Here is a 21787-nt window from a genome sequence, read left to right as displayed (position 1 = left end):
AGGGTTAAACCGGCAGTCGAGGTTCCCGATGCTACTGTTGAGACACCCGCGGCCGAAGGGATACTCACTGCCGCTGAAGAGGAAGAAACGATAGCGGCTCCCACTGCTACTGCTGAGGTCCCCGCAGCCGAAGGGATACTCACTGCTACTGAAGCGGAAGAAACGATAGCGGAGGAGAAGATCGAGGAGAGCCAAGTGGAAAATAGTGGGATTACCGGCCGGGAGCTCTGATCGATCACACGAAAGAGATCATGTACAATATCAATGTAAAATAGAACGGATATGGGAACGTAAAAGTCACGGGCGAGGGGTCACTACATCTCCAAATATCACTCGGTTTCATGTCTGCAACCAAACGAATGTATTCTTCCACCAGTTTTTTTATCCACAGGCACCTGTCCTTCAACTCTCCACCCGATTGATCAATCCTCCCCCTACATAAAACAACAAATTCGAAACTAAACACTTCCAATCTCTCTCGTCCCCTCGTCCCCTCGTCCCCTCGTCCCCGACGGCAGCGGGCTAAGCATTTAACCAATGGTCAAGCTGTTACCAGCGTTGGCAATGACGTACGCCTTGGTGGTGCTGGTAGAGCCGAGACTGTACGAATAAGGCACGGTGGTGAGGGTGCCGGCGAGGGCCTCGTTGGCGCCAATGCCAAAGTCGTTTCCGGTGGCAACGGCGTAGCCGTCGTCGGTGGAGTAGAGGGGGTCGCTGGTGTCCTCGAACACGTTGTTCTGGACAAGGAGCTGTGCACCCTGGCGGGTGTTGATGCCGTCGTTGACGCTCAGGAAGTAGTTGTTGTACACATGGCCGGTACCGAAGCGGAACGACGGAGTGCGCGAGTTGATGTTCTTCCAGTAGCTGGGGGTTGTTAGCGGGGGAGATAGAGGGGGGAAGATGAGGGAGTTACTTGTGCTTGTAGGTGACGGTCAAGTGGCCGGTGTCCTCGTCGCCGTTGCTGTCGGAGTGGCCGACGAGCGAGGCCTTCCAGTGGTCGTGGAAGTAGCAGTAGGAGACGGTGATCCAGTCGCCTTTTGCGTGTTAGCATGCATCGTTCGCCGGTGAAAGAGATGGAGAAATCTTACAAGCGTGGGTGATGTCCAGAAGACCGTCGTAGTAGTCCTTGTCGTGGTCCATGTCGGAGAAGAGCTCAACGTGGTCGACCCAGACGTTGGTGGCGAGCTGAAGACCGATAGCATCACCGGTGCCGGCGAGAACCTTGGAGACCTTGATGTTGCGGATGATGACGTTGCTCTCCTTGTAGACTCTGAGTCCGATTCCGACCAGAGCTGGTAGGAAACATCAGCAAGCTGTCTTTGGATACTCCTAGAAGGGGATATGTACCGGCGGCGGAGTTCTTTCCGAGAAGACTGGTGTTGGAACCAATGTCGACACGGGCAGCGCCAGTGATGGTTCCGCTGATGAGAACGATCTTTTTGGCGTCACCGGCGACGGCAGCAGTCAGGGCAGCCAGAGTGGTGACTGTGGTGACGGTACCACCGATTCCTCCAGTGGTGCCTGTAAAGTTTGTGAGTTAGCTATTGTCTGGCTCAACTGCTCGCTAGGAAGCAAACATACCTCCGTTCAAGGTGGCATATCCGACGCTCGCGGCCTCGGCGGACTGGCGCTTGCTAATGGTAGAAGGGGCAGCCTAGAAAACTCTGGTCAGTGTGTGTTCATTTTTGCCAGAGAAGATGTGGAAGAAGCCATACCGAGATGAGCTGCGACAGACCAACCAAGGCCCATCCGAGGATTGTAAACTTCATGATGCTGCTAGTTTTCCGGCGGATGTAGTGAGTGATGTTCAATGCAGTGCTGGAAGCTGGCTTGCTGGACTGGATGAAGAAGCTCAAAACTCGTCTCCGAAGCCTCCCTTATGTACTCGACGATTTTCCATGATGGCCGTCGATTCTCGGGGACAATTGTCACGAACGAAAGCCACGCACCACGAAGCCTCGGTGAAAACTCATGAAGTTGTCCGTTCCCCATCTGTCGGGCTGAAGATTTTTTTGTGCTAGATCAGAAAGAAAAACAGTGTGACGAAATGCCATATACTCGAGGCTTTGGTGTATTCCGTGATAGAGTACAGTACCTTCGCTCGAAAGTAATCAGGTGAACTGTTTTTTCCCTTCGGAAGCATGGCCAAGTACAGCCGTTAATATAAAGTAGTTTTGGAATTGCTAGGATATTGATCCAGCACCACCACCGCGTATACCACCAGCCGCCGTCAATATGCACCCCGGACATACCAAGGCCTTTACCCCAATACCCCACAATAACAATACCCCGAATCCTCAGCCCTCCCGACATGGCCAAGCAATCAAGCGGGCGCGTCCAGGTGGCGTCGGTTACGACCACTATGTCGCTGCCCCGATCCTCGATGGAGTCGTTTGTGGCAGCTGAGGTATTGAGGCCGCGAGTGGGCAAGTTCGCCATGAAAAGGGGGCGCAGGATGCCGGAATTGCAGGCCGTAAATGAGCCTGCAGGTGAGGACGTAGGCAGGTACTATCAAGACTGCGGGGGCCGTAGGTAACTAAAGCGAAGGTATGAGTAGGCCAGGGCAATCCATCGGTTGAACAGGGTCATGATACAGGGTTTTCTAGTGAGATAGTAGGAGCCCCGGAGGATGTGATCCATGGCCGACTGGCGAGAGGTCCGCCGTGGCCATGTCGCCAAGTGCCCCCCTGAGCTGACAGGGCGGTGAACGTCTGCCGTACTTGCCGATGTCAAGGCGTCGTCGTCAACGCCCCGAACCACAAAACGTACGCATGGATGTACGTTATCCGTGGGCAGGCCCCAGGTGAAATTGGCATAAGCAGGTACGTATCCCATCCAGCCATCGTATTGATGTGGTCTCGCAGGCCACTCAAACCCCTTGCTCCCGTCGACGAAAGAGCCACAAGCAAAATGGCAGGCTGCAATAGCCGCAATAACTTTATCTGTCCTATACCGCAATCAAAACGAATTTGCGAACCACGTCACGGGAAGGTAGAGTGCCCACGGGATATAACGGACTGAGTGCACGGTAGGCCCCGGGCTGGGTCGACGTTGGCAGACACTGCGAAGTCCAGGCCACCCATGTTGACATGTGATGGTGGCAAAAGATGTCCAGCTCCAACTCTTGGCTGCGGTGCTGATTGAAGACTCATTCTATGCGAGAGAGGAGACCAGCTCGGGCAAGAATCCTCCAGCAGCGGAAAGACCGAGATGGAGCAGGTGTCATTTGATAGCTGATGGCATCATCCATCCATGGCCAGACGCAAATAGGTAGTTCCACCGCCGTGCTTGGAGAAACTCCGCATTTTGTTTTGATTACATCGCCCTTGACCCGCGGGGTATCTCTGTCCCACTCGCCGACTCCGGGAATTATGCCGGCGGGAAATGGTAGGAACCTTCCGAAGTGAGGAGTATATAAAGCCCGCAGCTCCGTCTCGTGCAACATCGAGAAACAAGCGAGCTGACCCGGTATTATGTTTGGCCGGATTGAGGGGATTTATGATGGTCATGAAGAGGAGAGGAGGAGGAGGAGGAAGAAGCTCGCGATCGAGGGATGAGATGAGCTAGACCAAGTTTGCCGAGTGACTCCACGTGAAGGCGTTCTAGCGGAACCGAGGCGGGGAGCTGCTGTTCAGGAGCAGTTGCCATGGCAGAAGAGTCTTATAAGATCTTCCGACCACGGACTTCGGAGCGGGCTGGGGTTCTTCCGCCAACAGTTGTCCGTGCGCTTATCGGCGCCCGGTGTGTCATGGTTGATCGTCAGGCACCGACGGCGGAAGATCTCTCCGGAAAAACAATGATCCGGGACCACTAGGGACTCGGAACACACCCCAGAGTGACTGACTCACCGGAGTGTATGTACGAGATGTCAAAGTTTATGAATTGATCGAACCGGAATGACTTGGAAGTCCTTTGCCTACCAAAGCAAGAACAGTGCACGCCGCGCCTTTACATTCGTTCAAAGCTCTTCGTGTGATTCCCCATTTCATCAGTCAATGCCGAATAGCGCTGGGCATTGAGGGGTCCATATGGGGCATGGCTGCCCCACTATTCGTTTCAGCGGTGCAGTGTTTCAGTTGGCCGACGGCGCATCGAGACCCACCCCAACGACGCCTAAGCACCCGAGGAGTCAGTCATCGCAACCAGTCATACCTGCATCTTGTACTCGTACATATTCCAACACCACACCATCGAATCCCCTCGTTCCCACCGTCAGATCCAATTTCTACGACCTCGAGTCCGACGCTCTCCTCTTTCTCTTCGTCTCCTCATCCATCGCAATCCCCTCACTTGTAATCCTCTGCTTTTCTCCCCGCATTTTTTTACAGTCAAAACTCGAATATACGCGATGGATCTCGTCAACCAGTTTGTTCCCTCATCTCCCCCGCGACCCACCTCCGAGCCCTCTTTTAACGTGAGCCCCAGCCTGAACGACCGTCTGCTCTTTGCCGTACCCAAGAGTGAGTCCTGCTGAAAAACCGACTCCTCTTCACCGTCTGACTCACCCGACCAGAGGGCCGTCTCAATCAGCAATGTCTTGACCTTCTTCACGGTAGCGACATTCAGTTCCACCGTCACTCGCGTCTCGACATCGCGCTGTGTCTCAACCTTCCGATCGCCCTCGTTTTTCTCCCGGCCGCCGACATCCCAACCTTCGTTGGTGAGGGACGGGTGGACCTTGGAATCACTGGACGCGATCAGGTGGCTGAGGCCCAGAGCGACGTCGAGGAGCTCCTCGATCTCCAGTTCGGCCGCTGCAAGCTGCAGATCCAGGTCCCCGAGAACGGAGAGTACGATGACCCCAAGCAATTGATCGGAAAGCAGATCTGTACGTCCTTCATCGGGCTGGCTGGAGAGTACTTTGCGAATCTGGAGAGGGAAGCCGGGAAGGAGAAGGAGGCTGGAAAGGACCAGGCAGATCTGCTCGATGTCGAGGTAAAAGGCGGCGCGCGCAGTGGCAGCACAATGGGCAGGTTGGCTACGAAGATCAAGTATGTCGGTGGTAGTGTCGAGGCTGCTTGCGCGCTTGGTGTTGCGGATGGAATCGTGGATCTCGTTGGTGGGTTCTTCCTTCCGTTCTTTTACAAGGTGCTAGACTGACCCGTACTAGAATCAGGCGAGACCATGAAGGCGGCTGGCCTCAAGCCCATAGCCACAATCCTCGAGACCACCGCCATCCTGATCAAGTCCAAGCACCCCTCAAACCCGGAGCTCATCAACACGATCGAGTCCAGGATACGCGGAGTCATCACAGCTAAGAAGTACATCCTTTGCACCTACAACGTCCCCCGCAACCTGATTACCGAGGCCACTATCATCACCCCCGGAAAGCGTGCGCCTTCGGTCACGACGTTGGACGAGGAGGGCTGGGTCGCTGTCAGCGCTATGGTCGAGAAGAAGAACATCGCCACCGTGATGGATAAGCTGGAGGCGCTGGGTGCGACGGATATTCTGGTCATGCCCATCTCAAACTCGCGTACCACACGCGATTAGAAGGCTGAGGGCTGAGTTTTCATCGAGATAGACAAAAGTGACTGCTGCAAATATAAGCACCGGGTTGATGTATATTTATAGCGAAGTACTTGTTATCTCGTCACTCAACACCAGTACTTGACAAGTGACGCCTGAATGAAACTCACGATCCAAAAACTCGATCCACACCGCATCACTCTACCAATCACATGACCTGTCAAATCGCGGGGCAGGTTATCCATTGCGGCTCTTCAAATTTTCGATATTCCCACCTCACTCCACGCACCCATGAACCGCCTCACCACAATACCACGAGCACTCTCGCGGCCATCCTCAGCATCCGCCTTCTTCTCAACCACCCCACCCACTTCCGCCCGCGCTCCTCCCCGCCGCAAAAATAATGGCGGCCGGAACCGACGCCCGCGCAAACCAGCGCAACCGCTGCGCATCCTGCAACGCACCGCACCGACCTACAACCCACCAGTGCCTGCCGTCTCACCGCTCTTAAACGCCGCCACATTCCTGCCATACTCGAAGAAGCACCCCAAAGCGGCGCCTACCGCAGGGCCGGGCCTGAGCCCGCGCGAATGGGCGCTGCGGCAGAACCCGTACGCGGCGATCCTGGCGACGCCGATCCGCAACGACGCGGACTTCCACCGGCGGCTGCCCGCGGCACTGCTGAAGCGGTTCGTTGTCAAGAGCAATCCTGCCACTGGCGAGCCGTGGATGCTGCCCGACGGGCTCGATGTGGGCGCCGCGCCTACGCATACCGTCGCTGGATACTGTCTCGCTACTCAGTCGGCTGTTAAGGCGCAGGCGCCCAATATGGGCCGTGGTGGCAAAGTGTGGGCCAAGATGCTGAGTGATACGCAAAGAAAGAGTGGTGTCGTCGGAAAGATCACTTGGAGGAAGGATATGGACGCGTTCGTGTTGATGAAGCTGCGCAGGAGGGTGCTGCAGGAGGCCCAGAGGGCTATGTTGAGTACCGATGTTGATAGGGTGGTGGGGGGTGAGGAGGCGTGGTTGGCTGCCGGGGAGCCAATGACTGTGCTGGATTTCCGAGAGGGGAGGGGGTCGGTGGAGGGGGAGTTTGCGGATCAGGATACGCTCAGGAACATGACCAGTGCTGGATACAGAGCGAGAGAGCCACCACCGCAGATGGATCTGGGGGGAGTGATGGCGCTAGTCGGCGGGAAGAGGTTACCTGTCCATCCGATGTGGGAGATGCTTGATGAGGAGGTTTGCGATGAGCTCAGGAAGCATTGGAGAGTGGAGAAGGGGTTTGAGGTTATGGCGCTCATGACGTCCTACCGGACGTTGGATCTCCAGGTCGCCCTCATGAAGTTGAGGTATTACCTCGAGATGTGGTTTATTCCCGAGGGCCATCATGGGAAAAAGCATTATTGAGCTACACATATGTACAACAGACATAATAGTAGATTTACTCCTGAAAATGCTACCCATCCATCATCTATAATCTTACACAATCATGCATCCTCTACCTCCACCATATTTTGGTATCATTTAACTCGCCTCCTCCTCCTCGCCAACCTTGATCACATCCCCCTCCCTCCCAAACTCCGGCACCACCACCTCACCACCACCCCTAAACCGCCGGTCCGCATACCCCAGCGCCACCTCCCCCTCACCGAGCACCTGTACATCGACCACCCTGCCCACCCAGATCTCATGATCCTCGACCTGGACGACCCTATACTTCCTGCACCTCCACCTCGCAACAACGCCATCCTCAGCGCCTAACTCAGGCACGCCAGTCTCCCCGTCTCTTAGCACGCCCCCGCGCAGGTTCCTCCACGGATCGGCCTTCTCTCCGGGAGCAGCAGCGACCTGTGCGAAAGCGTTGGCGACGAACGCCGCATGCGCCGTCGACGAGAGCACGTGCACCGTGAAGGCGCCAGAAGGGTGCGCGTGGATCGCCGACGACGTCCGCGACGGCGTCTTAATGTTGAAGCTTATGAGAGGGTGCGGGGAAAGCGATAGGCATGTCAACGTGCTGAGCGTTATTCCCACGCCCGTGCTGTCGCCGCTGCCGCCGCCGCTGCTGGGGGTGCTGTTGGCGGAGCCGGTCGTGAGGATTATGACGGGGTGCGGCAGAGAGCGCATCGAGGTTCGCAGGGAGAGGGAGATGGGCGTGAGGGCGGGTGGGGGAGCTGGGGTGGTGTAGGCGCGGCCATTGAGGCGTGGTAGAGGCAGTTTTCGTCGTGGGAGGTGGTGAAGGAGTGTTCGCGGGGTGCACATTGTGGTCTCGGAGGTGGTTGTTGATGGGGTGGTGGATAGAGTAAAGTTGTAGGCTGGAGATTTAGTGAGTGGTGACGTCGTTGGCAATCCCTGTAGTTAGAGGCGGTTAGTGGGAGCCGCAGGCCCAATTCAGGGTCCATGAATGGCAATTATGGTAGTATCAAAATGAGAAGTGCATTATATTCGCAATTAGGTGACCAAAATCATCATTACGACCCTCATGAAAAAGATACAGGTATCCGCTTCAGTTTCACCAATCCATACCCACAACCCCACCAGGATGTTTAACGCTGTAAAGTCACAATCATTAATTCATCGAATTCCGAAAGCACATAAAGCCACCATCCAGATCCCATAGCGCCAATATCTACGCATCCAGTGGAAGAGATCCAGTGGTAGCATTCCGCTCCTTCATACCAGATGCATGACTGATCGCTTCATTCCCAGAGGCAGACGCCTTCTGATCGGTATTCTGCGAGTCCAACTTCGGGATGTTGTCCAGACTGTAGCTTCTGTCGAGCTCCCGCTCCGACGGAGGCGGCGAGTTCTGCCACTTGGCGGCATCTTTCCGAAGCTGCTCTAGCTCCTTTTGGAATCGCTTCCCGAAGACATCAACTGCGTCCTAGTCAGTACAGGCACAGTGGTATTGGGGGATAAGGCATACTGTAGTATGTTGCGCCGTTATAGACACTCATCAAGCCGACGAAGGCGATGAATATCGCGGACAGTTTGCGGTTGTAGAACCACAGCGGGCACGGCAACATGGTGACGACAGCGTACGAATATTGGACAAACATGAACGCGGGCTCTTGCATCGCCGACGGTAGACCGAGGACGATCTTGCCGATCCACGTCTTTTTGTAACTCTTCTTGAGCCATGTAAACGAAGTGGGACGGCCGGCTGCGATCTTTTCACGTCTTCTAACCTACAAACTGTCAGTTGCTGTCGGGTAGAGGAGCGGCTAATTCCCCGGGTATACACATACCGTGATAAAGACATGATAACTCAACTGCCAGATTGCGTACGGAACTGTAGCCCAGATGATCATCTCCCAGAGACCATACAGTTCCACGTGTTTGATCCTACTGATGGCCGGAAACCTCTCGGCGCAGTAGACCGGATCTACGAGGTGAACGAGACAGTGCAGGACCACTGGAGGCATAATGTGAATGAACAGCGAGGTGACTTTGTCCAACGAGTGGAAGACCATCGAGTTCCTCCACATGGCAATCGCCCACGCGTTATTGCCGTACGAGAGACAGTACGCGGATATCATCAGTCTTCGCGAATTGGGGAACACCCAAATGGCAAGAACAAGCATCACGTTGACGAAGTAACATAAGTCTGCCAGGAACTGTATAAATGTCAGCAATCATGCATGCCAAGAGGGAAGAAAGGCAGATCAGTGAGCCCTACATAATGATACCCCATCTGATGGTAAGTGTAGTACCGAATCGGCATGAAGTAGAGCAACTGCAACGAATACCAGACATGCATCCATTCACTACAAACACATGTTAGCAGGGTTGGCACAGCCATCTGCGCCGGAGAGACATACGGATATCCGCCAATCAGAAGTCCAGTGATGAAAATATTCGAGACACCGACCACAAACGACAGCTTCTCCCTCGAAGAAACGATTTTTGTATCGTTCCAGTTCTCCAAGATCTTGTCGAGACCTTTACTATACTTCTCACGGTACTTCTCGAGTTCCTGATCGGTTCTCAACCGTGCCTTGACCCGGGTGCTCTCGAAACCCCGCTTGACTTTGTCTCTTTGCACGAGATAGGTCCTGTTGATCTTCTCGAGACGTTGCGGCAGCGCGAGCTGATCGAGGTAGTCAAAGACCGTGAGCTTGTCCAACGGAGGAAAAAAATCCCAGTCATCGGTATCCTGCGTTTGCCCGGATGAAGACGCGGTTGAGTGTGAGCGCGAAAGCGGAGGCGAGTTGGGCTGCGATGATAGGTCTTCGTCCGCTGCGTGCTCGGGGACGGTGTTGTTCGGATTCGTCGCCGACGAGGGCAGTGGAGTGCTGCTGTCGGCCATCGCGGGGTGTGCCGGAAGTGCGACGATGCGTGAAGCTTGCTAGTGGAGCTGGCGAGAGGTAAGAGCTAGGCGGGTACTTGGATAGGTAGGCGTGTTCCGAGGCGATGGATCGTGTAGGGTTGAGGTTTTGTATGCGGCGCGGAGTTTGCTGGATGAGGAGGAGAGTATGAGAAGGAGCTCAAGAAATATTCCCTCGTGGCTACTGAAGAGGCTGGTACTTACGGGTCCGTCTGGTGTTGTGTTCTTGCAGGCTATTGGTCACAGATTATTTGTCTGTCGCAGGCCCTGGCAGTGACAGCAAGGAAATTGGCGTTGTGTGACGAAACGCGATAGTGAATGTGGCTTGAGTGGCTTGAGTGTCTCAGCCAGGATCAATCAGTGCAGGCACGATGAGGCCACAAGGGCTCGAGGATCGTTGGGTATCTACGGGAACGAGGAGGAATAATGGGAACATGAGTGCAAATTTTCTTTGTGATTTCTTATGGCACAATCATCTTGGCATAGAAGGAGGATGAGGTGGAACTGGCAAGAAACAGGAACGGTCGAGTACCAGTACCATACGATGAAACCGATACAATGTAGAATCGAAACCCCACTATCCTTCCCTACGGGCTTTCTCCTATCACCAATCGCACCAACCTTCTCGATGGTCTTCAGGAGTCAGCAGTAACAACAACAAGGACCACCCAGTGTCGAGCGACCGTGAAAAACCGCACCTCGCTGGGTTACTCGCTCATCGGTATTGATCATCATCAATCACTCGGTTAAATCCTGTAAATCCTGGAAGATAGTAAACTTGGACTACGGAAGTTGGCGAATACCGGTACGGTGGTATTCTGTGCTCGAGAGATGCGGTGGGGGAGAGCGAAACGAGACGGCCATGTGACCGGAGTGGATTGAACGGCTTGGCGGGAGTCGGTCAGGTGCTCGTAAAACCCGACTTGTGGCGATAGTGGCTGCTAGTGGGTCTCAAGGTTCACGTTTCGCGTTTTTCCTGACGGCGAAGCCCGCCATGTGGCTGACACCCCACGCACCCCAGCCACTCTGGAATTTTCTACCTTTTTTTTGTCTTGACCCAACTTCTTCGCACCCGCTCCCACCATCAACACATCTTCTTGTCAATTCCGACAACAACCACACCACAACCGATCTCCCGCTTCAGACGAACGCTGCCCACTAAATACAATGGCTTCCGTTCAGAAGCAGGATAACGAAGATCAGGTCATCAAGCCTCAGGCTACTGCACCCGCGGTTGACTACTCGCAGTTCCCGTAAGACTCGCCTTGCTTCCTCTCGTTCAATTCCCTTCGTTCTTGTCTCTTTCTATGGCGGGGCGGACGATACGCAGAGCAATTCACTGATCGCATGTGCAATGCAGTCTCCTCCTCAAGAACTACGACAAACTCCTCGTGCGCACCGGTCACTTCACGCCGATTCCTTGCGGTGCTCCTCCTCTCAAGCGCGACATCAAGAGTTACATCAGCAGTGGTGTTATCAACCTCGACAAGCCTAGCAATCCCAGTTCTCACGAAGTCGTTGCGTGGGCCAAGAGGATTTTGAGGTGCGCGCTCCTCCAATCGCAGCGGGGTTATGCGTGCGAGAACGCGCATTGACTTTTTGCAGGTGTGAGAAGACTGGACACAGTGGAACCCTCGACCCCAAGGTCACCGGATGTCTGATCGTCTGTATCGACCGTGCGACTCGGCTGGTAAAGTCCCAGCAGGGTGCCGGAAAGGAGTACGTGTGTGTCGTCCGTCTCCACGACAAGGTTCAGTCTGAACAGCAGGTTCTGCGCGCGCTCGAGACCCTCACCGGAGCGCTGTTCCAGCGACCCCCGTTGATCTCCGCTGTCAAGCGTCAGCTCCGTATCCGAACCATCCACGAGATTAAGCTGCTGGAGTTCGACAACGACCGCCATCTCGGTGTCTTCTGGGTCAGCTGTGAGGCTGGTACTTACATCCGTACCCTCTGCGTGCACTTGGGTCTGTTGTTGGGAGTCGGTGGACACATGCAGGAGTTGCGAAGAGTGCGGTCCGGAGCTATGGGTGAGGATGACGGTATCGTCACTCTTCACGATCTGTTGGACGCGCAGTGGGTGATGGACAACACCCGTGATGAGACCTACCTCCGCCGTGTTATCCGGCCCCTCGAGTCTCTCCTCACCACCTATAAACGTATCGTGGTCAAGGACAGTGCCGTCAATGCTGTCTGCTACGGTGCTAAGCTCATGATTCCCGGTCTCCTCCGTTACGAGCAGGGCATCGAGGTCAACGAGGAGGTTGTCCTGATGACCACCAAGGGAGAAGCCATTGCCCTCGGTATCGCGCAGATGTCCACCGTAGAGCTGTCCACCTGCGACCACGGAGTCGTCGCCAAGGTCAAGCGCTGCATCATGGAGCGGGATCTCTACCCCCGCAGATGGGGACTCGGACCCACCGCCCAGGAGAAGAAGAAGATGAAGGCGGACGGCAAGCTCGACGTATGTTACTTCTAAATACCTCTCCATCACATGTACTGACGATATTTACAGAAATTCGGCCGAAACAACGAGGCCACTCCCGCTACCTGGAAGGAGAGCTACACCGACTTCACCGCTCCCCTGACCGTCGACGGCGAGCCCGCCGTCGCCTCCACTCCTGTTGCTAGCGCTCCCGCGGAGTCTGCGGACGTGGAGATGACCACACCCGTCAAGCCCGCCGGCGAAGCGCCTGAAAGCGAAAAGAAGAAGCGAAAGAGGAGCGACGACGAGAAGGCGGAGCGTAAGAAGAAGAAGGAGGAGAAGAAAGCCAAGAAGGAGAAGAAGTCCAAGAAGGAAGAGGACTCTGATGACGAATAGGGGGAAGAAAAAAAAAGTGTTAATGATGTTGGATGGGGAAGAATCTTACGACACGATGATGGTTGTGGTGATAGTGGTGGTATTCGGGTGTTGTGTTGGTTTTTACCCCTTGTGTTAGTCGAACCGAGCCACACTTGTAAAATTAACGGAACGGCTTATTCTTTTACTGCTTCTTTTCCTTCCGCTTCCTGCTGGCTGCTCGGCATGGTGTGTTCGCCTTCAAAATATAGTTCAAGTTCTTGCATTGCATTGCACTTCACAGTTTGTGGGATCTTGCATTGTACGGCATTGCATTGCATTTCATGGTGGGCGAGTGGGGGTGGATCATGAGCAATCAATCATATACCCTCGCAGAATCGAACCACCTCATCCTTTGCAATCCCCAATTAGGTATATCCAGTTCAATTCGAGCTCCATAAGTAAACCCCCAGACCAACGCCGTAATCAATTAGCTATCAAATCCTTTCCAAAAGCCGGTCGAGATGGTATGTAGGTAATCCATCCACCGCCTCCAACTAAGCCCCCGCCGTCGGCGCACTATTCGATACCGTCTCCGTCACCGTCACGGTTACCACATTCTCATCCCGACCCTTGTCATCCGGTCCCTCGCCGAGGACCTGGTACCTCTCCGTACCCGACAGCTCTGTCTTACTGCACAGCACACCATCAGTCAGCGCCATCCGATCCGATCCCCTTGCACAACCGCCCGCCCGCCCAACCAACCAGGAGAGAGAGCACATACTCGACCCACTCATGAAACTTCCGCATCATGACGCCATAGGGATCCCTCTTTGCCTTTCCCTTGAGATGAGCCCAGGCGCCCGCGAAATGGATCACGAAGTCGCCAGGGCTCCAAGGGAGGTTGTTGCTATCGTAGCAGCCGATCTCTTCGGGAAACGAGTTCATCTTCTTCTGCGCGATCCACTTTGCGCGCGAACGCTCCTGCGGTGACGAATTGAGTATGTCCCGGATGCAGTCTTGCTCGCTCGGCTCCTTCGGCGCGTCCCCGCACTTCCACACGGAGGAGAGGAACGGGAGCAGCCGTGGAGTGGCGCGCAGGAGCATCGAGCCGGCGTTTAGTGGCCAGCTGGGGTGGGGTTAGTATGTGAGGTGTGGGGTGTGGGGGAAGCAAGGGAGGCAGACCAGTCAGAGGTGAGAAGCAGGTCGATGTTATCGGGGTTCTTCTCGTCGCGCAGTGCATCGGCAATGATGTCTTCGATCTTGATGGTGGTATTGGTGATGACGGTGTCGAAGTCCACCCACCAGATCCAGTCGTAGTCGCCGGTGCGGACCAGGTACTCGAACATGTCCAGCTTGTGCCAGAACGGCAGTGGGACAAAATCCTTGGGGAGGGCGAAGTCGACTTTGATCGCGTAATTATGCTTATTTACGTAGCCTTCATGGATATATTAGCGTCTGAGGGCGGGAGTGGGGGGACGGCAGGCTGGGGATGGGGGAAGTGAGGTACCGATTTTGTTGGACAGAGAGATGTAATCGTATGTGGTCTGCCCTGTCGTCATTGTCGCTACGACGACCCTCATCTTCTCCTTCGGCACGGGGAGCAGTGGGCGCTGATAGATCGAGATTTCCGGCAGTCCCGCTTTCGCCCATCCCTTCGTCTCGGTGGTGATCTGGATGTCTGCCAGGGAGTTCACGGGGGAGCTGCTGGTGGTGATGGAGGATTCAGTCCAGTGTAGGTAACAGATGTAGCCCAGTAACACGAGGATTATGGCGATGGGGGTGCGGCCCCGCGTGCGTGGGCGCACCATATTGGACCGGTGGGAGGGAAGCATTTTGCTTGCTTGCTTGCGGGTTGAATGGAAATGTGGAGATGGTGAGATGGATAAATCGTTATCTCATGGCAATGGGAGGGTGGGAAGAGGAGGGAGTGGGAAATGGAGCAGAAGATGAGGACGTGGGGAATCCGAATGAACGGACCGGTGCGGGACGGCCTGCACTCTGAGTCTCTTCTGAGTTCTGACTGCCCGCCTTGCTATAGATAGACATGCATTGTTTGGTTGGTGGGTGGGTGGGTTCTGGATGCGGGAGTACGCGGCCGATACAAGAAACAGAAGTACCGTAGAGTACAGTAAGACATGATGTGCTGTGTTCCGCCTGCATCCTCTGGCACAGCGATGCTGAGGAAAGACTGGGGCATGTGACACGAGGGCAATTCGGGTAAATCTTCGTGGGTACGGTCCATCAGTGTCCACTGTCGGGGATTGTCCTGACGAGAATAGAAACAGCAAGGGACATGCCGATCAAGCCTCAAAGGTAGGTGAGCGGGCTGAACGCACGTACCGTCACTCGAGGGCTGTCTGAGAAGTGCGTTTGTTTTTCTGCTCCGTCATTGATTACATACCGACATACCTACATGCGGCATGATTAGATCATGGCAGAGTACTTTGAGAGGTGAGTGGTTGGAACTGAGGCTGAAGGCTGAAGGCTGAAATGTATGCGAGCATGATGAATACACAGACAAAACGGGAAAGCTGAAAGCTGATGTCAACTCTGTCAGAAAGCCATGATAATTCTTTGTCTACATGACGAGGACTGTCCGTTCGATTTCATCTCCGGTAGAAAACCGCTTAGGAAGCCACTAGAACGTGGTGGCGGTAGTGGGGGCGAGGTATGTGCGGTAGATATCGCAACGGATGTTGAGGGAATGCAAGCGGAGGACAAAGCATGGTGCAGGTACATATGATGAATTTGCCCCTGACCTCAAGGATCGCTGAGCATGGGACGTTTTCCCGTTGATTAGTTATGTCTCTAGCCTGCGGATGTTCTCCTATCGCTGTACCTAGGTATTAGCAACCGTTGAGGGACGGAGGGGAAGGTGTACTCACATACAGATGCACCTGGGTAGTAAACGACGGTACGTGCTCGTGCACAGACGCGCGGCGATGAGCTTGCGGTTATGGCCCAATTTATCCTAGCATCCCAGAAGTAAGAACTAACATCACCAAGACTCTTCTCCGACGCCTAGTCGCGGCGTAGCAAACAAGCGACCGGCAAGTTCCACGCGCTTATCCCAACCTCACCACCAGACGCAGCGTAGATATATTTCAGGATCGCAGCCGGCCAAACTCCAGTCGGTCCAAAAACTTCCAATCCTTCCTAGGATTCGATTGGATTGATTGGTCCTTCGATCTTGCTCATTATTTTTTGCAGCAGCCGTTAATGGTTGGCCTCGGTCCGTCTAGCCTGTCGACCGAAAGGATACCGGTAACCTGACTACTTTCACCAGACGGATTAACATTCTGGTTTAGGTAGGCAGTCTGATGCGAGGCAAAAGACTGACCGGACGGGCCGCATCAGCCACCGAACTCACTCTCAATAACAATCACGGACCATTTAAGCTATGGTGCCCACTGCCACTCGCATGCACCGGCCTGTTTCTTTCGCAAGATGCTCAAGCCTCGCTTCGTTCCTTGTTCAGCTTACTAGATATACCGGTGCCTTTTCCTCTCCATCACTTCATCCCAACGCCAGCGACATATGCCAACACTCGCGCAATGATGGCGGTTCCGTCCAATTGGTGGTTGTCTTTTCTACTATGTACACCATAGCGTGGCTAGGAGTTCTAAAGGGGGGTTTTCGACTAGGATAGTAAGAGGCAGTGTACTTAAGCATGTACATCGCGTATGTACCGTTTATCTAAGGGTTTCCGGGTTTTCCGTAGTGCGAACATTGCATATTTCTGCAGGCCAAGATATCAAAGGGGGCTCTGCCCCTAAAGGTCCGCGGAATTTGGATGGAGTTCTCCCAACGGAGTGGAGAGCAACATAGATTATGAGACAACAGCTGAGGAAAATACCTACAGCCATCAATTAGGTGCTGCATGTATTCCGTACGTGCTACAAATAAACTGGACGATGCCAGACAAGGCGGTATACCGACTGCCTCCTTGCGCATGCATCAACGCGTTGTCGTCAATAAGTCCTTACTTAGGTATACAGGTCTGACTCAACCGTGGACACCTTTTCAAGGCGGCCAATACTCCGCCAACACGGAGCTGAAGCTCTCTTGCACTCCCCCAGCCGGCACAGGCCCGAGCAGGGAGACGGTGCAAGCGCTGTCCAGTGGTTGATACGGTGGAGGGGATATGTATGCGCAGGAGGTGAGGGGGTTCGAGAAAGGGAGGTTCGAGAGGATCTTCTTTGCGCTGTGTGCGTGCGGTTGGTGTAAGGGTGATGGTTGGGACAGGACGAAGTCTAGGGTCGGTAAACCGAGGCATGGACCAAGTGAGAAGCTGGGACAGCTTAAGAAGCCTGTGACTTATCCTGCAGAGGACGAGGATAGCCTGTTGCTTGGTAGTCTGTAGCTCAATTGTCATTTCAGGAGAATTAACCATGATAGGGTGTTATTCCTATTGATGATTAGCCAGGGATGGGCGAGTGACAGAAAGAACATCAATCCATCGTCGCGTACGGGCTGTCTAGACTACGGCGACCTCATACCCGACCTTTCCTGCCAGCTGAATGGGCAGAATGCTCGCACCATATCGCTGTCTGCTGCGTCTGCACGAATGATGCTTTGCGACGTGCCAGGAACACACACCATTGATTTCTGACCTGTAGTAATACTCTGGTTTCGTTCAAATACGGGCGTTCAGATGCCGCACTCCGAAAGCATGCTCACTGGTTTGATTCATAGTCGCCTTATATTGCCGTTTTAAAGACGCACAAATCTGGTGGTGGAAAGACAAGAGAAAAACGGCACAGATGAGACGTTACTCTTCTCCCGAACTCGCGAAACCAGCACCCACAACGACGGCCAACAATCACAACAGCAACACGAAACCATCGAAAAGGAAACTCCGAAGTGAGATTTTTTTTGTCCGATTGGGGTTTCGGTTTACTCCTTGTTCTCGAAGTCCTTGCCCTCGACAAGGTCGGGGATGTCATCGTCATCGGAGTCGTCCTTCTTGTCGTCATCGCCCTCCTTCTTCTGAAGGCTCTGGTAGCTCTCTGCGAGCTTTCGCAGCGACGCGAGCGAGTCGGGGCCAAGCTGGTTAAGGATACCGGGGACGAGCTCGGTCAACTCCTTGTCCTCGCCGTTTCCGTAGATGGCGAAGGTGTTGGAAGGGACCGACGCGTGAACTGCACACACACGGATCAATCAGTACGAAGCTCAAGCGATCACTATTCCTCCCCCACCTGGATCGCACAAACGAACCCTTGGGAGCGGCGAAGTGGATGACGTTTCCGTCCTCCTTGAACATGTTGACCTCCTCAATAGCCTGGATGGGCTGCACGTTCAACTTCTTGAGAGCAGCCTGAAGCTTCTTGTCATCGGTTCCGGCGCTCTTGTGCACCTTCTTGACCTTTCTCCGTGGGGTTCCCTTTCCGCTGTATCAACCCTCCATCATTAGCCTTACATTCTCCAGCCACAGTCCGACGGTCAGCCGTTGCTGGAATGAGGAAGGTCCCGGTCGGAGGCATTGCTCGAGGGGTTGGATGGAGGAGGACGGAGGAGGAGTATTTACCCTAAGCAGCAGGAGAATGTCAGTAAACCATATCCCAACATCAATCGCAACCTTCCACCATGCCCCGCCCCAATGAATGTCCAACCCCGCCGCCCTGAAGGAATAATCCCCAGCACCACCAGGGTTCTCCGGTCAAGCTATAGTGTAGGTGTGGTCCGAGGGTTTATTTGACACGTACCGATACGGACGGACGCCTGCATCTTCGCGAGCTTTGCGTGATCCATGATTGATGATGTAAGGTTCGCTTAACGGTCGGATAGGGAGTTAGCAAGAGATCTCTCTGTCTGTGTCGGCGGGAGCGGGAATCGTGGGCGGTACCAAGGAGAACTCGAGGTTGGGGTGGAGGGGGTGGGTTGAGTGGTGTAGTTTGGGTGTGGGAGAAGACGGGCGGGAGGGACCAGAGGTAACTCACTTCACTTCAGCCGCCTTTTTTTCTTCGCGGGGGAAAATCAATTTCTGTTAATTATCGGGCAGAACGATGGAGGGGGGTGAGGCGGGGTTAGGGCGAGTGATTGTGGCAGCACACACGCGATTCTTTCTCTGTTTGGCTAGGTGGTTCACCGCCGCTTTGTGGAATGGTGCAAAATGTGACTGCGCACAGTGAGAAATGGCGAGGGGAGGGGCGTGGACGAGGGAGGGGTCGAGGTTAGACCGACGTGCCCCACTCCAGCGAAAGTCTTGGCACTAATTCCAATTCCTCTCAACCTCCACTACTACCACACCTCTCCGAACAATTCACCTCCCGATTTACGTGTCCGGTAAACCAAATAATTCACTACTCCGTACGCAATCACCTCCCCCAGAATTCCCCTGACTCCCGGCTCCAAATACCACTACTCGATCGGCCCGCTATTTTCCCAGCTAACAAGAACAACAACCGAATAGGCATCTACCATGTCCGACTCCCGCATCGAAGAACTCACCGACGAGCAGGCCCGCAAGGTCGAGCTCGAGGACCACGTGTCCTCCGAGGAGTCCGAGGCCGGTGACGTCGAGGGTGATGAGCTCCCCGCCGGATCGGCTGTCACGGTCCACTCGAGAAACGAGAAGAAGGCCCGCAAGCAGATTGCCAAGTTGGGCTTGAAGCATGTTCCTGGCATCACTCGCGTCACCCTCCGACGACCCAAGAACGTATGTTCGTACCGTATTGGATGTGGAGGGGAACTGTGATGTTGATGTGTGATGGTTCGCCTTAGATCCTGTTTGTTATCAACTCGCCCGATGTTTACAAGTCCCCTACCAGCAACACTTGGATGTAAGCAGCATGGCGCGATTGTGCTCGGAGCTTCAGTAGCAGCAGTTTGCTGACAAGTGTGTGTGCAGCATCTTTGGTGAGGCCAAGATCGAGGACCTCAACTCTCAGGCTCAGGCGAACGCCGCCCACCAGCTCCGTGAGGCCGAGAAGTCCAGCATCGAGGATGACCTTGCTGCTGCCGCTGCCGAGAAGGGTAAGGGAATCGAGGCCAAGAAGGTTGAGGAGGAGGAGGAGGACGACGGCGAGGAGGTCGACGACTCTGGTCTCGAGAGCAAGGACATTGAGCTCGTTATGGCACAGGTTGGATCTCCCTAACTTACGTCAATCACCTAGGCGCATGCAGGAAGCTGACATGAATCATTACTACAGGCGGGTGTCTCCCGAAAGAAGGCCGTCAAAGCTCTTAAGGAGAACGATAACGACATTGTCAACTCCATCATGGCCCTGAGCGTTTAGGCTTTGGTTGGTTTTGGGCTCGGGACGGAATTTGTGGAAAGGTATCGAAAATGAAAAGTTTACGGTTACCAAAAAAAGTTACAAGTCTTCGTGATGTAGAACAGCCGATTTTCGATTAAGCTCTACTGGTGCATTTGAGCCCAGGGGTCTCACATCCAGGGATCGAGAGGCTTTTTAACCTTATAATTTGTCATTTTGCTCTAGCCACAGACTGACACTCGGCAAATCGGACCCTCTAGGGTCTGACATGGACTAGATTCTGCTGTTCCGAAGCGCGAAGTCAAGCGATCCGTTATGACGCATCCGCTGAGAGACAACGGGAGTTTCCTTCGACCCGGTAACCAACCAACAGACTGGATACACGTATCAGCTATAGCTGATTAGGGTGGACCCTGAATTCCTGTGGATCTGACGGGAAGGCAATGATGTGCCCAAGTACTAGCGAAACATGAACCGTCTTCCTCCTAGCTACTGCTGCAGTATCGAATGGTCGAGGCTTTTGTGTTAAAACCTAACCGGAAAAGCTAAACATGTACCATCACTCTATTTGGATTTAGAACTAGTCTTTTGGTAAGGAAAGTCACTCGCATTCACCCGCACCCCCACTGCGGCCTCAATTTTTGTTGGATCATCGAGGTACTAGTAGTACTGCTGATACCTAGAGGGTGACTCTCTCATCGTAGGTTATGGTGTTGTTCCTCGCCGTGTGGAAGTGCATCAGCTCGGTCTTAGAATCGTCAAATGCAACGGCATTGTTTTCTGCCCATTGGAACGCTACGCTGGCTCTCGGTGCGTGAGGCTAGGCGGTGGATTTCAATGGTGTGGGTGCGTCAAGAGAAATCACTAATGCGTGAAGAAGACAAGACTGAATTGTTGGAGATACATGTGCGCGCGCACTCGCGCTTAGGCATCTATTCACTCCAAACTCAATCACGAGTCAGCGTCGACACTTCAGTCTCACCAAACCCCATCACCCACACGAATAGGGTTTAATCCACAACCCTCAAGTTTGACTTCAAGCCAGCTGGTCATTGAAAGTTGACCAAGCCGACCTCCTAGATAAGTTTTGTGCGCACCACACTTCTTCACCACACTTCTTCGCCACAATTCTTCACCCACAACATCGACAACAACCACAGACCATATCACCACAACACAACACAACAGACTGCACAATTTGCACCGACCCCAGAAAGTCGATACTTCACCATGCCTTTGCAATTTTTATGCTGCGGCCAGAGAGACAAATCCCAGCAGTTTTCGACCCTCCCCCGCACCAAGAACACCTCAATGCCTCGAGCAGCGACGGAGACGAAGCCTTCGGCCCTCCCCACCGCCGAACCATCCTCAGCGGCTGAGGTGGAGGTTTCGACCCTCCCAACCATCAAGAACACCTCGGCACCCGCCGCAGCGCCGGAGGCACTGCAGGCCATGCCGCCGGGACCAGTGGTCCCCTCGCCCACCGCGGAACCCGCCGTAGCGGCCCCGGTACCTCACCAGCCTCCGCTGTCACTTTTCAGCGACTTGCTAGCACAGCGGTCAGCACCTTCGCTCGACTTGCTCCCGGGCGACATCATCCACGAGGTGATACGGACGCTGTTCCTGCGGCCGACGCCCCAGGAACTGGCGAGCTTCCTGCACGCCGTGCCGATGGCGTACCGTATCTTTAAGCAGTACGGTATGGCCGCCCTCATTCGCCGCACCGCGGTGCTGGTCAGGGAGCTCGAGGACTTGATGAAAGTAGTCAGGTGCCTCCTGCATAGTTGGAACCTTCCAACGCCCGAGATGGATGAGCGCTGTAAGAGGGTTGAGAAGTGGCTCCGGGTGTGGATTCCGTGGGCGAGGAGGGCGATCCAATGGACGAAGGAGGGGGCGAAGAGGGGGGTGCTGTTGGAGGGGGTTGCTGGAGAGGGGCCGGCACCCGATAGAGAGAAGAGCGAGGAGGGGGACAGCGACGCATAATTTTCTGCGGAG

The 21787-nt window shown here is 54.4% G+C and overlaps 9 protein-coding genes across 9 annotated transcripts; 5 read left to right on the top strand and 4 right to left on the bottom strand.

Annotated features, from left to right (window-relative positions):
- Positions 1-506: 506 nt before the first annotated feature.
- Positions 507-2222, bottom strand: BZA05DRAFT_437877 (putative pectate lyase). Its single transcript, XM_051486464.1, has 6 exons — positions 1716-2222; positions 1582-1654; positions 1348-1521; positions 1089-1292; positions 914-1034; positions 507-864 (listed from the first exon to the last, which is right to left on the bottom strand). Exons 1-6 carry the CDS (start codon positions 1767-1769, stop codon positions 531-533), a joined length of 960 nt encoding a protein of 319 aa, XP_051337322.1. The 5' UTR covers positions 1770-2222; the 3' UTR covers positions 507-530.
- A 1676-nt stretch (positions 2223-3898) lies between these two features.
- BZA05DRAFT_405075 (uncharacterized protein) lies at positions 3899-5579 on the top strand. Its single transcript, XM_051484375.1, has 4 exons — positions 3899-4365; positions 4426-4460; positions 4514-5059; positions 5111-5579. The coding sequence occupies exons 1-4, from the start codon at positions 4349-4351 to the stop codon at positions 5491-5493; spliced, it is 981 nt and encodes a 326-aa protein (XP_051337321.1). The 5' UTR covers positions 3899-4348; the 3' UTR covers positions 5494-5579.
- Positions 5580-5603: 24 nt separating this feature from the next.
- Positions 5604-6919, top strand: BZA05DRAFT_124941 (uncharacterized protein). Its single transcript, XM_051478728.1, has one exon. It carries the CDS (start codon positions 5761-5763, stop codon positions 6877-6879), a length of 1119 nt encoding a protein of 372 aa, XP_051337320.1. The 5' UTR covers positions 5604-5760; the 3' UTR covers positions 6880-6919.
- A 159-nt stretch (positions 6920-7078) lies between these two features.
- On the bottom strand, positions 7079-9778 carry BZA05DRAFT_426577 (uncharacterized protein; the record flags this gene model as incomplete). Its single annotated transcript, XM_051486017.1, has 6 exons — positions 7079-7116; positions 8236-8346; positions 8396-8657; positions 8718-9086; positions 9149-9236; positions 9291-9778. 6 exons carry the CDS (start codon positions 9776-9778, stop codon positions 7079-7081), a joined length of 1356 nt encoding a protein of 451 aa, XP_051337319.1.
- A 1185-nt stretch (positions 9779-10963) lies between these two features.
- On the top strand, positions 10964-12473 carry BZA05DRAFT_315968 (pseudouridine synthase; the record flags this gene model as incomplete). Its single annotated transcript, XM_051480379.1, has 4 exons — positions 10964-11049; positions 11157-11339; positions 11402-12257; positions 12309-12473. Coding segments are annotated over 4 exons (1290 nt in total), but the record flags the coding sequence as incomplete, so codon positions are not given.
- Positions 12474-13129: 656 nt separating this feature from the next.
- On the bottom strand, positions 13130-14383 carry BZA05DRAFT_446992 (galactosyl transferase GMA12/MNN10 family-domain-containing protein; the record flags this gene model as incomplete). The annotated part of the gene is made up of 4 exons (XM_051487126.1): positions 13130-13265; positions 13357-13701; positions 13758-14010; positions 14083-14383. 4 exons carry the CDS (start codon positions 14381-14383, stop codon positions 13130-13132), a joined length of 1035 nt encoding a protein of 344 aa, XP_051337317.1.
- A 2749-nt stretch (positions 14384-17132) lies between these two features.
- BZA05DRAFT_405062 (nascent polypeptide-associated complex subunit beta) lies at positions 17133-18692 on the bottom strand. The gene is made up of 4 exons (XM_051484374.1): positions 18515-18692; positions 18281-18346; positions 17793-17966; positions 17133-17716 (listed from the first exon to the last, which is right to left on the bottom strand). Exons 2-4 carry the CDS (start codon positions 18324-18326, stop codon positions 17472-17474), a joined length of 465 nt encoding a protein of 154 aa, XP_051337316.1. The 5' UTR covers positions 18327-18346; positions 18515-18692; the 3' UTR covers positions 17133-17471.
- A 61-nt stretch (positions 18693-18753) lies between these two features.
- Positions 18754-19938, top strand: BZA05DRAFT_405058 (putative nascent polypeptide-associated complex subunit). The gene is made up of 4 exons (XM_051484373.1): positions 18754-19233; positions 19299-19357; positions 19426-19657; positions 19727-19938. The coding sequence occupies exons 1-4, from the start codon at positions 18997-18999 to the stop codon at positions 19811-19813; spliced, it is 615 nt and encodes a 204-aa protein (XP_051337315.1). The 5' UTR covers positions 18754-18996; the 3' UTR covers positions 19814-19938.
- A 1084-nt stretch (positions 19939-21022) lies between these two features.
- On the top strand, positions 21023-21775 carry BZA05DRAFT_420562 (uncharacterized protein; the record flags this gene model as incomplete). Its single annotated transcript, XM_051485649.1, has 1 exon — positions 21023-21775. One exon carries the CDS (start codon positions 21023-21025, stop codon positions 21773-21775), a length of 753 nt encoding a protein of 250 aa, XP_051337314.1.
- Positions 21776-21787: the final 12 nt, after the last annotated feature.

This window comes from Tricharina praecox (assembly GCF_024521635.1).
Source record: "Tricharina praecox strain CBS 144465 chromosome Unknown BZA05scaffold_21, whole genome shotgun sequence".
In the NCBI taxonomy this organism is placed as follows: domain Eukaryota; kingdom Fungi; phylum Ascomycota; class Pezizomycetes; order Pezizales; family Pyronemataceae; genus Tricharina; species Tricharina praecox.
Note: the sequence above shows the minus strand (reverse complement) of the source record. Positions and strands in the feature narration are given on the sequence as shown.

Bases quoted from the DNA above. Each gene is read 5' to 3' on its own strand.
- BZA05DRAFT_405075 (XM_051484375.1), top strand. The intron at 4,461-4,513 runs GTGAGTCCTGCT...TCACCCGACCAG, and splicing joins GCTCTTTGCCGTACCCAAGA to AGGGCCGTCTCAATCAGCAA. The intron at 5,060-5,110 runs GTGGGTTCTTCC...GACCCGTACTAG, and splicing joins TGGAATCGTGGATCTCGTTG to AATCAGGCGAGACCATGAAG.
- BZA05DRAFT_405058 (XM_051484373.1), top strand. From the start codon at position 18,997: ATGTCCGACTCCCGCATCGAAGAACTCACCGACGAGCAGGCCCGCAAG. The intron at 19,234-19,298 runs GTATGTTCGTAC...GGTTCGCCTTAG, and splicing joins CCCTCCGACGACCCAAGAAC to ATCCTGTTTGTTATCAACTC. The intron at 19,358-19,425 runs GTAAGCAGCATG...GTGTGTGTGCAG, and splicing joins CCTACCAGCAACACTTGGAT to CATCTTTGGTGAGGCCAAGA.
- BZA05DRAFT_405062 (XM_051484374.1), bottom strand. From the start codon at position 18,326: ATGGATCACGCAAAGCTCGCGAAGATGCAGGCGTCCGTCCGTATCG. The intron at 17,967-18,280 runs GTACGTGTCAAA...AGGGTTGATACA, and splicing joins GCAGGCGTCCGTCCGTATCG to GCGGAAAGGGAACCCCACGG. The intron at 17,717-17,792 runs GTTCGTTTGTGC...GTGTGTGTGCAG, and splicing joins CCACTTCGCCGCTCCCAAGG to TTCACGCGTCGGTCCCTTCC.
- BZA05DRAFT_437877 (XM_051486464.1), bottom strand. From the start codon at position 1,769: ATGAAGTTTACAATCCTCGGATGGGCCTTGGTTGGTCTGTCGCAGCTC. The intron at 1,655-1,715 runs GTATGGCTTCTT...AGAGTTTTCTAG, and splicing joins GTCTGTCGCAGCTCATCTCG to GCTGCCCCTTCTACCATTAG. The intron at 1,293-1,347 runs GTACATATCCCC...GTTTCCTACCAG, and splicing joins CGGAAAGAACTCCGCCGCCG to CTCTGGTCGGAATCGGACTC.
- BZA05DRAFT_124941 (XM_051478728.1), top strand. From the start codon at position 5,761: ATGAACCGCCTCACCACAATACCACGAGCACTCTCGCGGCCATCCTCA.